The following is an 11113-nucleotide window of genomic DNA, read 5'->3' as shown; positions in this document are numbered from 1 at the left end:
AGTACAGCGTCAATGTGCAGCGGGCACTGGTTAGTTGAGGTAATTGAGGTAATATGTACATGTAAGTACGGTTAAAGTGACTGCATAGATCATTAACAGAGAGTAGCAGCATCGTAGAAGAGGGGTCTGGGTAGCCCTTTGCTTAGCTGTTCAGGAGTCTTATGGCTTGGGGGTAGAAGCTGTTAAGAAGCCTCTTGGACCTAGACTTGGCGCTCTGGTATCGCTTGCCGTGCGGTAGCAGAAAGAACAGTCTATGACTAGGGTGACTGGAGTCTTTAACAATTTTTAGGGCCTTCCTCTAACATCGCCTGGTATAGAGGTCCTGGATGGCAGGAAGCTTGGCCCCAGTGATGTACTGGGCCGTATGCACTACCCTCTGTAGTGACCTTGCGGTTGGAGGCCGAGCAGTTGCCATACCAGGCAGTGATGCAACAAGTCAGGATGCTCTCGATGGTGCAGCTGTAGAACCTTTTGAGGATCTGAGGACCCATACCAAATCTTTTCATTCTCCTGAGGGGGAATAGGCTTTGTCGTACCCTCTTCACGACTGTCTTAGTGTGTTTGGACCATGATAGTTTGTTGGTGATGTGGACACTACAGCCCAGTCGATGAGGATGGTCCACAATCGTCTCCTTTGTCTTGATCACGTTGAGGGAGAGATTGTTTTCCTAGCACCACAGAGGGCCAGGGCTCTGACCTCCTCCCTATAGGCTGTCTCATTGTTGTCGGTGATCAGGCCTACCACTGTTTTGTCATCTGCAAACTTGATAATGGTATTGATAACTCTGTAATGAAAAGCGCTATACAAATGAAATGTATTATTATTTATTATTATTTTGAATGGGACACCTGGTCATCATGTAGAAGGGTTGTTTAGGTGTTTGGAATGTTAACCAGTTGTTATAGTGTGCCATGTCTGCCCTCACCAGGGTAGGCCTTAATGACCAAACACATTTAGCCACTGATTATAATGCTGTTTAATAAACATGTCAAATATAAGATATAGCTATTGTTATAATGAATGGAGGATAGAGAATGGCTTTTATCTAACACAGATGTTGGCTTGGTGAGGTTATAATAGGCAGCGTGTGCCTATGGCCTATGGTAGCCTAGCTACATACCGACTGTAGGGCCAGATACCTGCTATGGAACAGAATGCTTTGCCATCAAACAAAATACATCTTTGTATCATGCATTTTCACACACGATAGAAGAGGCCTTGATGGAAAGGGGGGATGAGTTGAGCATGAATGTGTCAGTGTCCCTCAAATTCAAATATTTGACATGTTATTTTTGCTCTCACTGTAGGGGACTGAAGGAACGCATCCAATCCTGCTCAGTGCGTGATGCGCAGCCGTGAGTCATGACCGCAAACATGGCACGATAGCACAGGGGCGGGTTTGTTATACCTAACCTGTATGCGCCCTGCCTATAGGCCTACCGCGTCTACAGCTCCCCTGTTGTCATTGGGCACTTCATATGTCAATCTGAACACCAAACGCAGCGCCTCCTCGCAATTATCGCGGTTGCATAAAAATATATGATTAATCTGTTATAGAGGCGAATTTGGTTTCGTTCGGAATGAGGCTTTGACTCCATTCGAGCAAAACTACCCGTACAAAACATTATTATAGCACAGGACATCAACATTTAACATTTAACCGATGCTCATTTACAGCAGGTGGCGTTGCTTGTATAATCTATAATCGCGTTTCGATCCGGACCTTGGATTGGATCTGCCTGTTGTTCAGATTCAGCACTGGACAGCGACCGATTTTGTCGCTCGGACATTCAAAACGACAAGGAATCCTCGAGAAAGGGTAGGTCTAAATGAGAAATGGCTATAGAAAAATAATAGAATGAATCATGTCGATGTATTTATTATTAACGTGTTGCCTGTAAGCAAAACATAATATTCGTTGCAACGTGTATCATTTGGTGTAGGTTATTTTTCATCTTGATGCATGTAATCTATGGAATTATGTCTACAAATTTGCACGGCTTTATAGATGACTTTTAGACACAGATTTTAACAGGACCTCATTCCCCAAATGCCCTTGAAAATAATGATGTGTGTGGTGTTGCAGACAAACAACTGCGCAATCCTACTCTGACTGCCTCGCTTTCCTTGTCTCCCCTCAGTCGAATCGACCCTTGCTTGGCTCGGGGCAATGCGCGGCTAGATGACTTCACTACATCAACAAGCACCGTAGCCCTGGACTAAATATATCACCACACCCCCCTGCCTTCTCTCTTCCTTCTCTCTCATCTTGAGCGCCTCCCGCCCGCTAGCACCATGGGTAACCGAGGAATGGAGGATTTGATCCCGCTGGTCAATAAACTCCAGGACGCTTTCAGCGGCATCGGTCAGAGCTGCAATCTTGACCTGCCACAAATCGCGGTAGTCGGCGGACAGAGCGCTGGCAAGAGCTCGGTGTTGGAGAACTTCGTTGGCAGGTAGGTTCAACGAGTAACAGCCAAGCACAACACGTCAAATTCATTACTAATACTAGGGCTAGAAATAATCCAATCTCCTGTTAACCTTGGGGATGTCCTGTCACGGCCAATTTATCCTCAGTCGTGTCCATCCCCGTCACGTTTTGTTTTCCCAGAGGACGCACGCGCGGTGGCGTCCCTGTTCATCTCGTAGCCAGGAGCTCGAGCTCGTCTCCATCTTATTTTCAACGCACATTCCTATTGCATTGCAGGCTATATGACAGGGGAGCCGGTATTTGGGTTACCGCAACACCCTCGGGATTTCAGCCCCATCCAGCCTGTTTCATTCCTTGAAATATCAATTTCTTCAGTAGCTCTACCATTTAAACAGAGACAACATTTGTTTTCAATCACTTTACACAAATCCATGTCTCTATTTGTAAACTGTACATATATAATGTCTATAGGCCTACAGTATTGGGTTGAAATATAACATGTCCACCCACCACCTGCATAAAGGTTGCTTTAGAACCCGAGATATCTGCTGTGGTCTCCTGGTTCCAATAGGATTTCTAGTCATTACAGCATAAACTGTATCAATACTGTATCAATACTGTATCAATACTGTATCAATACTGCCTATCTCACTGCTGTGACACAACTGACTATCCCTTTCTTATTTCTGTCAAACAAATGAGATTCATAGGCTGTTGTTGCTTCAGAGTGAATGAAGGACATAAACCTCTGTAGACGAAAGCATCTTTAGACGAAAGCATCTTTAGGTGAAGAGTAATTATTTGTCCATCGTTTTGCCTCTTGGTTTATTTCAAGACATCGATTTACCAATGAATGGATTGAAACTGTAATGCGAGACTGTATTGAATGAAGGCTGAATCATCTGGTTGAGTATTATATTACCAATTATCATTTGTCCCAAGACAAATGCGTGGGACAGATAGCCTAGCGGTAAGATTGTTGGGCCAGTAACCAAAAGGTCTCTAGTTTGAATCCAAAATAGACAAGGTGGTGAAAAATCGGTCAATGTGTCATTGAGCAAGGCACTTAAGCCAGATTGCTCCAGGGTCGCCGTTGATAATGGCAGACCCTGGCTGTAACCCCACTCTCTGAGGGTGTCTCAGGGGGAGTTGAGATATGCAAATACACATTTCCAATTCACACATGGGTATAATACATGCTTTTACATGTGTGAAATAGGACAAATACAAGTGCCTACATTATTATAAGTCTAATCCTCTGTGTCCTCTGTACTGTAGTTGATTAAAGGTATTTCGGATGTGGGTGTCTCAGAGAGTGAATGATTTTGTCTGTAAAATAAGTAATGAAATGACTGTTGTAAGGACTGTTGGATATACAGTACATATACCTGTCACCACTCTTCTCTCATCTCATTACATTGATATGATCAAGTCACTTCTGCTGTCAATCATGAAGAAGAGTTTCCATCGATTTTGTTCACTGTGGGATGAATTGGTACTGTACATTATGACACAGTGTGGCCCTTGAATGTGGGTTGTACATTAACAGATGCCATTGGATAGAGACAGAGGATGTTAAAGAGTAGTCTGACAAATCAGACAACTGTTTCTGAAATATGACCTATGTCTACAAATATTTACAGACAAACGTGAATGGTAAAGACAATGGTAAAGACTGGTAATTGACGCTATGTATAGAAGATGTTTCTGCTATCGCCAGGTTTGTATTCATTAGTGCACACCGTAGCAAAACGGGTTTCTTATTGGACAAGATTCCGGAGTCCCTCCCTGTTTGTCCGTTTTCTTCCATTTGGTCCCTAGAAAATATGACCCAGGTCCAGATAGATGAGGTGCATGGTTGTTGTCAGCAGCAGCATCAGTCAAAGCTCAGCCGGCCACCCCTGAGACCTGGGATCCAGCTGAGTAATGATCCTGCTGTCCAGGATTGGCTCCCCCACACCGCTGCTGAATGGACACCAGGGTTCTGACTCATCTTTTCTGCTAGCCCATAGATAGAGGGCAATCTCATGATCAATGTTCATCTAGCCTAGCCGTTGTTTAAATTGCGTCAGGATTGTAGCGTTCAACTGTGTGATGAGAAATGACAAGTGACCTAAACATACATATAGACAAGTGACATGCAAACACATGAGCCAACACTCACGCACACACACTCAATCTCTCTCTCGCCTGGTAGCAGACTGGTATGTACTAAAGTCATCATTTTCAGTTTATTTACAGTACAGTATGTGGTGAATTTTCAAAACTCGTAGTACAAAACTACAAACTGGTCACACTTGTTGCGTCTCACATTTAAAACCTTTCATTGTGCATTTATTTAGTTTGTAGACATATTTCACCACACAACCATTGATCCAAAATATAACTTGACTGTGAAATATAATGAACAACCAGTTCATCTAATAGCAAAAAATGTAAGATACATTTGTAAAAATTTTCCTTTGAATGTAGTATGCAACAGTACTGTAAATTACAGTACATTACTGTTTTCACATTAGGCAATACATTTGCACTTCCCATAAAATGCACTGAACATCACATTTCCAAAATGTCTACCTCATGAGTGACCATTGAAGGCATCTTTCACAATGTTATAAAATGAAAGGTACATCATGTTTAGCAGGCACTAGTTTGCATCAAGCCTATCTTGAGCATTTGGACACAGGTTCTCATCAAAATTGAAGTAAATATCCTCATTGTCCTCATGTACCTGGAGAAAAAACAAGCCTGATATAGGTCTGGATTCATCCATGACCTGAAGGAGAGTGGCATGGTCATGGCAATCTTCCCTCTGTATTCTATTTCACAGAATTGTAGTGGTACGTGTACTGTACGTGGCTTAGTTCATTAGAGCATGGCACTAGCCAGAGTTTTTGGTTCGATTCCCACTGGGGTCACATACAAAAATGTGTGGACTGTTGTCACTTTGGATAACAGTGTCAGCTACGTAAATTGCATATATTACAGTACTGTATTGGCAAATGCAATTTTAGTAAAGTACTGTAGCTTCATTTTGGATACATGTTTACTGTATAGGGACTGCATTTCTTTCTTGTTTTGGACTTTCTAGATTATTTGCGTATTTGTTTTATATTGTTATTGCATTACTGCATTTTAGGAGCTAGAAACACAAGCATTTCAATGCACCTACTATAACATTGTCACGATGTTTGTAATAATTGTCGGACCAAGGCGCAGCGTACGTAGAGTTCCACATTATTTATTAAAGAAAGTGAAACTTAGAAAAATCTAAACAATAAAGAATAAACAAACCGTGACGACAATGCAGTGCTAACAGGCAACTAAACATAAACAATATCCCATAACCCACAGGTGGAAAAAATGCAACTTAAGTATGATCCCCAATTAGAGACAACGATTACCAGCTGCCTCTAATTCGGAATCAAATCATATCAAATTTTATTTGTCACATACACATGGTTAGCAGATGTTAATGCGAGTGTAGGGTAATGCTTGTGCTTCTAGTTCCGACAATGCCGTAATCACCAACAAGTATTCTAACCTAACAATTTCACCACAGCTACCTTATACACACAAGTGTAAAGGGATGAAGAATATGTACATAAAGATATATGAATGAGTGATGGTACAGAACGGCATAGGCAAGATGCAGTAGATGGTATCGAGTACAGTATATACATATGAGATGAGTAATGTAAGGTATGTAAACATTATATTAAGTGGCATTGTTTAAAGTGGCTAGTGATACATGTATTACATAAAGATGGCAAGATTAAGTAGGTGGTATAGAGTACAGTATATACATATGAGATGCGTAATGTAGTTATATTAAGTGGCATTGTTTAAAGTGGCTAGTGATACATGTATTACATAAAGATGGCAGGATGCAGTAGGTGGTATAGAGTACAGTATATACATATGAGATGAGTAATGTAGTTATATTAAGTGGCATTGTTTAAAGTGGCTAGTGATACATTTTTTTGCATGTATGGCGGCAGCCACTCAATGTTAGTGGTGGCTGTTTAACAGTCTGATGGCCTTGAGATAGAAGCTGTTTTTCTGTCTCTCGGTCCCTGCTTTGATGCACCTGCACTGACCTTCTGGATGATAGCGGGGTGAACAGGCACTGGCTCGGGTGGTTGTTGTCCTTGATGATCTTTATGGCCTTCCTGTGACATCGGGTGGTGTAGGGGTCCTGGAGGGCAGGTAGTTTGCCCCCCCCGGTGATGCATTGTGCAGACCTCACTACCCTCTGGGGAGCCTTACGGTTGTGGGCGGAGCAGTTGCCGTACCAGGCGATGATACAGCCCGACAGGATGCTCTTGATTGTGCATCTGTAAATGTTTGTGAGTGCTTTTGGTGACAAGCTGAATTTTTTTTGCCTCCTGAGGTTGAAGAGGCGCTGCTGCGCCTTCTTTACCACGCTGTCTGTTTGGGTGGACTAATTCAGTTTGTCCGTGATGTGTATGCAGAGGAACTTAAAACTTTCTACCCTCTCCACTACTGTCCACTACTAGCTGGCTGTACCATCTCCGATAGAGTGTCTCGAGTGAGCCATGTTTCCATGAAGAAAAGAACGGTACAGTCTCTGATGCCTCTCTGGAATGCAACCCTTGCTCGGATTTCATCAACCTTGTTGTTAAGAGACTGGACATTGGCGAGTAGTATGCTCGGGAGCGGTGCATGATGTGCCCGTCTCCGGAGCCTGACCAGAAGACCGCTTCGTCTGCCCCTTTTACGGCGTCGTTGTATTGGTTCGGCGGCTGGGATCCGATCCATTGTCCCGGGTGGTGGGCAAAACACAGGATCCGCTTCGGGAATGTCGTATTCCTGGTCGTAATGATGGTGAGTTGACGTTGCTCTTATATCCAGTAGTTCCTCCCGACTGTATGTAATAAAACCTGAGATTACTTGGGGTACCAATGTAAGAAATAACATGTAAAAAAACAAAATACTGCATAGTTTCCTAGGAACGCGAAGCGAGGTGGCCATCTCTGTCGGCCCCGGAAGTATCATACACAAACACCAACATAGAAAATGAAACCTAGAACCCCACATAGAAATAATAAACTAGACTAAAACCCCTAGTCCCTCTACCATAGAAAATACAGTCTTTCTATGGTCAGGACGTAACAGTACTCCCACCAAAGGTGCGGACTCCGACCGCAAAACCTGAAACATAAAAGGGAGGGTTAGGGGGGGTGTCTAGTGTCGGTGGCGGTTCTGGTGCGGGGCAAAGTACCCGCTCATCCGCCAGCATCGGGGGCGGCTCTGGTGCGGGACGAAGTATCCGCTCATCCTGCGGATCCAGCCATGGACCCAGGCTGAACACGGTGCCTGGACTGGACCTAGATGCCGGGGAAGGCTCCTGCCTTGGAGCGGGACTGGACTCCATGTCTGGACTGGACATCGACCCAGGGGAAAGCTCCCGCCACGGAGCGGGACTGGACGCTGTGCCTGGACTTGGCACCAACGCCGAAGAAGACTCTGGCCTTGGAGCTGGACTGTTCGCCATGCTTAGACTGGGCATTGGCGCAGGGGAATGCTCCGGCTAGGGAGCAGGAGGTTCCGGACCATTGACAGTCGCAGGAGGTTCCGGACCGTGGACCGTCTCAGGAGGTTCCGGACCGTGGACCGTCTCAGGAGGTTCCGGACCGTGGACCGTCTCAGGAGGTCCCTGACTGTGGACCGTCTCAGGAGGTTCCGGGCTGTGGACCGTCTCAGGAGGTTCCGGACTGTGGACCGTCTCAGGAGGTTCCGGACTGGGAACCGTTGCCGGAAGCTCTGGACTGGGAACTGTCGCCGGTAGCTCTGGACTGGGCACCGTCGCCGGAAGCTCTGGACTGGCGAGGCGCACTGGAGGCCTGATGCGTGGGGCCAGCATAGGTGGCGCCAGACTGGTGACACGCAATTCAGGGCGAGTGCGAGGAGCAGGCACAGGACGTACCTGACTGGGAAGGCACACTTGAGGGAGAGTGTGAGGAACAGGAACAGGACGTACCGGACTGGGAAGGCACACTTGAGGGAGTGGGTTGAGGAGCAGGCACAGGACATACTGGGCTGTGGAGGCGCACTGGAGGTCTGGAGTGTTGAGCTGGCACAATATGTCCTGGACAAATGACAACCTTCGCACGGCAAGTGCAGGGAGCTGGCACAGGACGTACCGGGCTGTGGAGGGGCACTGGAGACACGGTGCGTAGAACCGGCACACATTGTACCGGAATATTAACACACTTCGCACGGCAAGTGCGAGGAGCTGGCACAGGACGTACTGGGCTGTGAAGACGCACTGGAGAACTGGTGCGTATAGCCGGCATCAATTGTACCGGAAATTTAACACACTTCTCAGGACGATTACGGGGAGCTGACTCAGGTGGCACTAAACTGATAACACGTTCTTTTGGGCAAATGCCGTGCATCCTCCACCAACTCAACAACTCTCCCATTTCTCTCTCCTCCAAATTCTCCCTCTTCTCTCAGACTGGCTCTGGTTCACTCCTCGGCTCCACCGACTGCTCCATTCACCCCCCCCCATTTTTTTTCTTGGGTTTTCTGTGGCCTTCCTCCCCGACGTCGTCGCTGTCCTCTCATGCTCCTAGGCGACTCCCGCCAAGGAAGGCGACCCTGTCCTGCCAGGATTTCCTCCCAAGTCCAGGATCCCTTCCCATCCAAGATCTCTTCCCAAGTCCAGGATACTTCCTCCTCCTCCTCCAGAATGGTCAGGCAGGCAGGTACAGAGTCCAGAAACAGGCAAGGGTCAAAACCGGGAGGAGTAGAAAAAGGAGAATAGCAAAAGGAATACGGGAAAAAACGCTTGTTGACTTGACTAAACATACAAGACGAACTGGCACAGAGAGACAGGAAACACAGGGATAAATACTCTGGGGAAAATAAGCAACACCTGGAGGGTGTGGAGACAATCACAAGAACAGGTGAAACAGATCAGGGTGTGACAATAACAGTCATCACCATAGTAGTACATTCTGGTGTATATCATACTTTTTATGTTTGTACTTCACAGACATACATTTTTATTTATGTAGTTCTCAAAATCTGTAGTAGACAAACCAGTTTACATGTCAAATCTACAGGTTTACCAAAGGGTTAAGTGATCATCGAGTAAAAGCAGTCAGATTAAGTAATAGTAAAATGTATTTAAACAAAAGAGAAGAGACTCATTTCAAAGTAATGTGAGCATTGCAGTGTGGAAGGCAATTACTTTATATGAACATGTACCGTGACATTCGGAAAGCATTCAGACCCCTTGACTAAAATTGATTAAATAATTTTTTACTTCATCAATCTACACACAATATTCCATAATGACAAAGCAAAAACAGGTTTTAAGACATTTAAAAATGGAAATATCACATTAAAAACGTTTTTTGACTAGGTAGGGCAGCTAATAAAAACACATTCTTATTTACAATGACGGACTAACCTTGCCAAACCCTGACGAATGCTGGGCCAATTGTGCGCCACCATATGGGACTCCCGATCACGGCCAGAAGTGATTCAGACTGGATTCAAACCAGGGACTGTAGTGACACCTCTTGCACTGAGATGCAGTGTCTTTGAACGCTGCCCCACTCGGGAGCCCAGACCCTTTACTCAGTACTGATTAAAGCCTCAAGTCCTCTTGGGTATGACGCTACAAGCTTGGTACACCTGTATTTGGAGAGTTTCAACCATTCTTCTCTGCAGATGCATTCAAGCTCTGTCAGGTTGGATGGGGAGTGTTGCTGCACAGCTATTTTCAGGTCTCTCCATGAGTGTTTGATCAGGTTCAAGTCCGGGCTCTGGCTGGGCCACACAAGGACATTCAGAGTCTTGTCCCAAAGCCACTCCTGTATTGTCTTGGCTGTGTGCTTAGGGTCGTTGTCTTGTTGGAAGGTGAACCTTCGCCGAAGTCTGAGGTCCTGAGCGCTCTGGAGCAGATTTTTATCAAGGATATCTCAGTACTTTGTTCCGTTCATCTTTCCCTCGATCCTGACTAGTCTTCCATTCATGCCAAAGAGTTCAATCTTGGTTTCATCAGACCAGAGAATCTTGTTTCTCATGGTCTGAGAGTCTTTAGATGCCTTTTGGTAAACTCCAAGTGGGCTGCCATGTGCATTTTACTGAGGAGTGGCTTCCATCTGGCCACTCTACCATAAAGCAGACACAGGAGGCAGGTGGTTAGGAGGCAGATGGTGGAGTGCTGCAGAGATGGATGTCCTTCTGGAAGGTTCTGCCATCTCTCCAGAGGAAGAACTCTAGAGCTCTGTCAGAGTGACCATTGGCTTCTTGGTCACCTCCCTGACCCAGGCCCTTCTCTCCCAATTGTTCAGTTTGGTAGGAAGAGATGATGGCTCCAAACCTCTTGGTGGTTCCAAACTTCTTCCATTTAATCTAGGGCAGGCTCCACTAGCGGAACCCCTCAACAACATTCCGCTGAAAAGGCAGCGTGCAAAATATATATATGTATATTTTTTAGAAATATGGAACTTTCACACATTAACAAGTCCAATACAGCAAATGAAAGATACGCTTCTTGTTAATCTACCCATCATGTCCAATTTCAAAAGGCTTTACAGCGAAAGCACAACATATGATTATGTTAGGTCATAGCAAGTCAAAAAAACACACAGCCATTTTTCCAGCCAAAGATAGGAGTCACAATAAGCAGAAATATAGAT

General features: G+C 45.3%; 1 protein-coding gene across 1 annotated transcript in view; it reads left to right on the top strand.

Annotated features, from left to right (window-relative positions):
- The first annotated feature begins 1472 nt into the window (after positions 1-1472).
- LOC109875217 (dynamin-3) overlaps positions 1473-11113 on the top strand; it is a 51615-nt gene continuing 41974 nt past the window's right edge. Inside the window, exons 1-2 of the mRNA XM_031810414.1 lie at positions 1473-1820; positions 2143-2457. Coding sequence (XP_031666274.1) covers positions 2297-2457 — 161 coding nt within the window. The 5' untranslated portion in view covers positions 1473-1820; positions 2143-2296. The remainder of the gene's footprint in view (positions 1821-2142; positions 2458-11113) is intronic.

Source organism: Oncorhynchus kisutch, linkage group LG30 (genome assembly GCF_002021735.2).
Source record: "Oncorhynchus kisutch isolate 150728-3 linkage group LG30, Okis_V2, whole genome shotgun sequence".
In the NCBI taxonomy this organism is placed as follows: domain Eukaryota; kingdom Metazoa; phylum Chordata; class Actinopteri; order Salmoniformes; family Salmonidae; genus Oncorhynchus; species Oncorhynchus kisutch.
The sequence above is the reverse complement of the archived record's forward strand: the minus strand, read 5'-3'. Positions and strand labels throughout refer to the sequence as shown.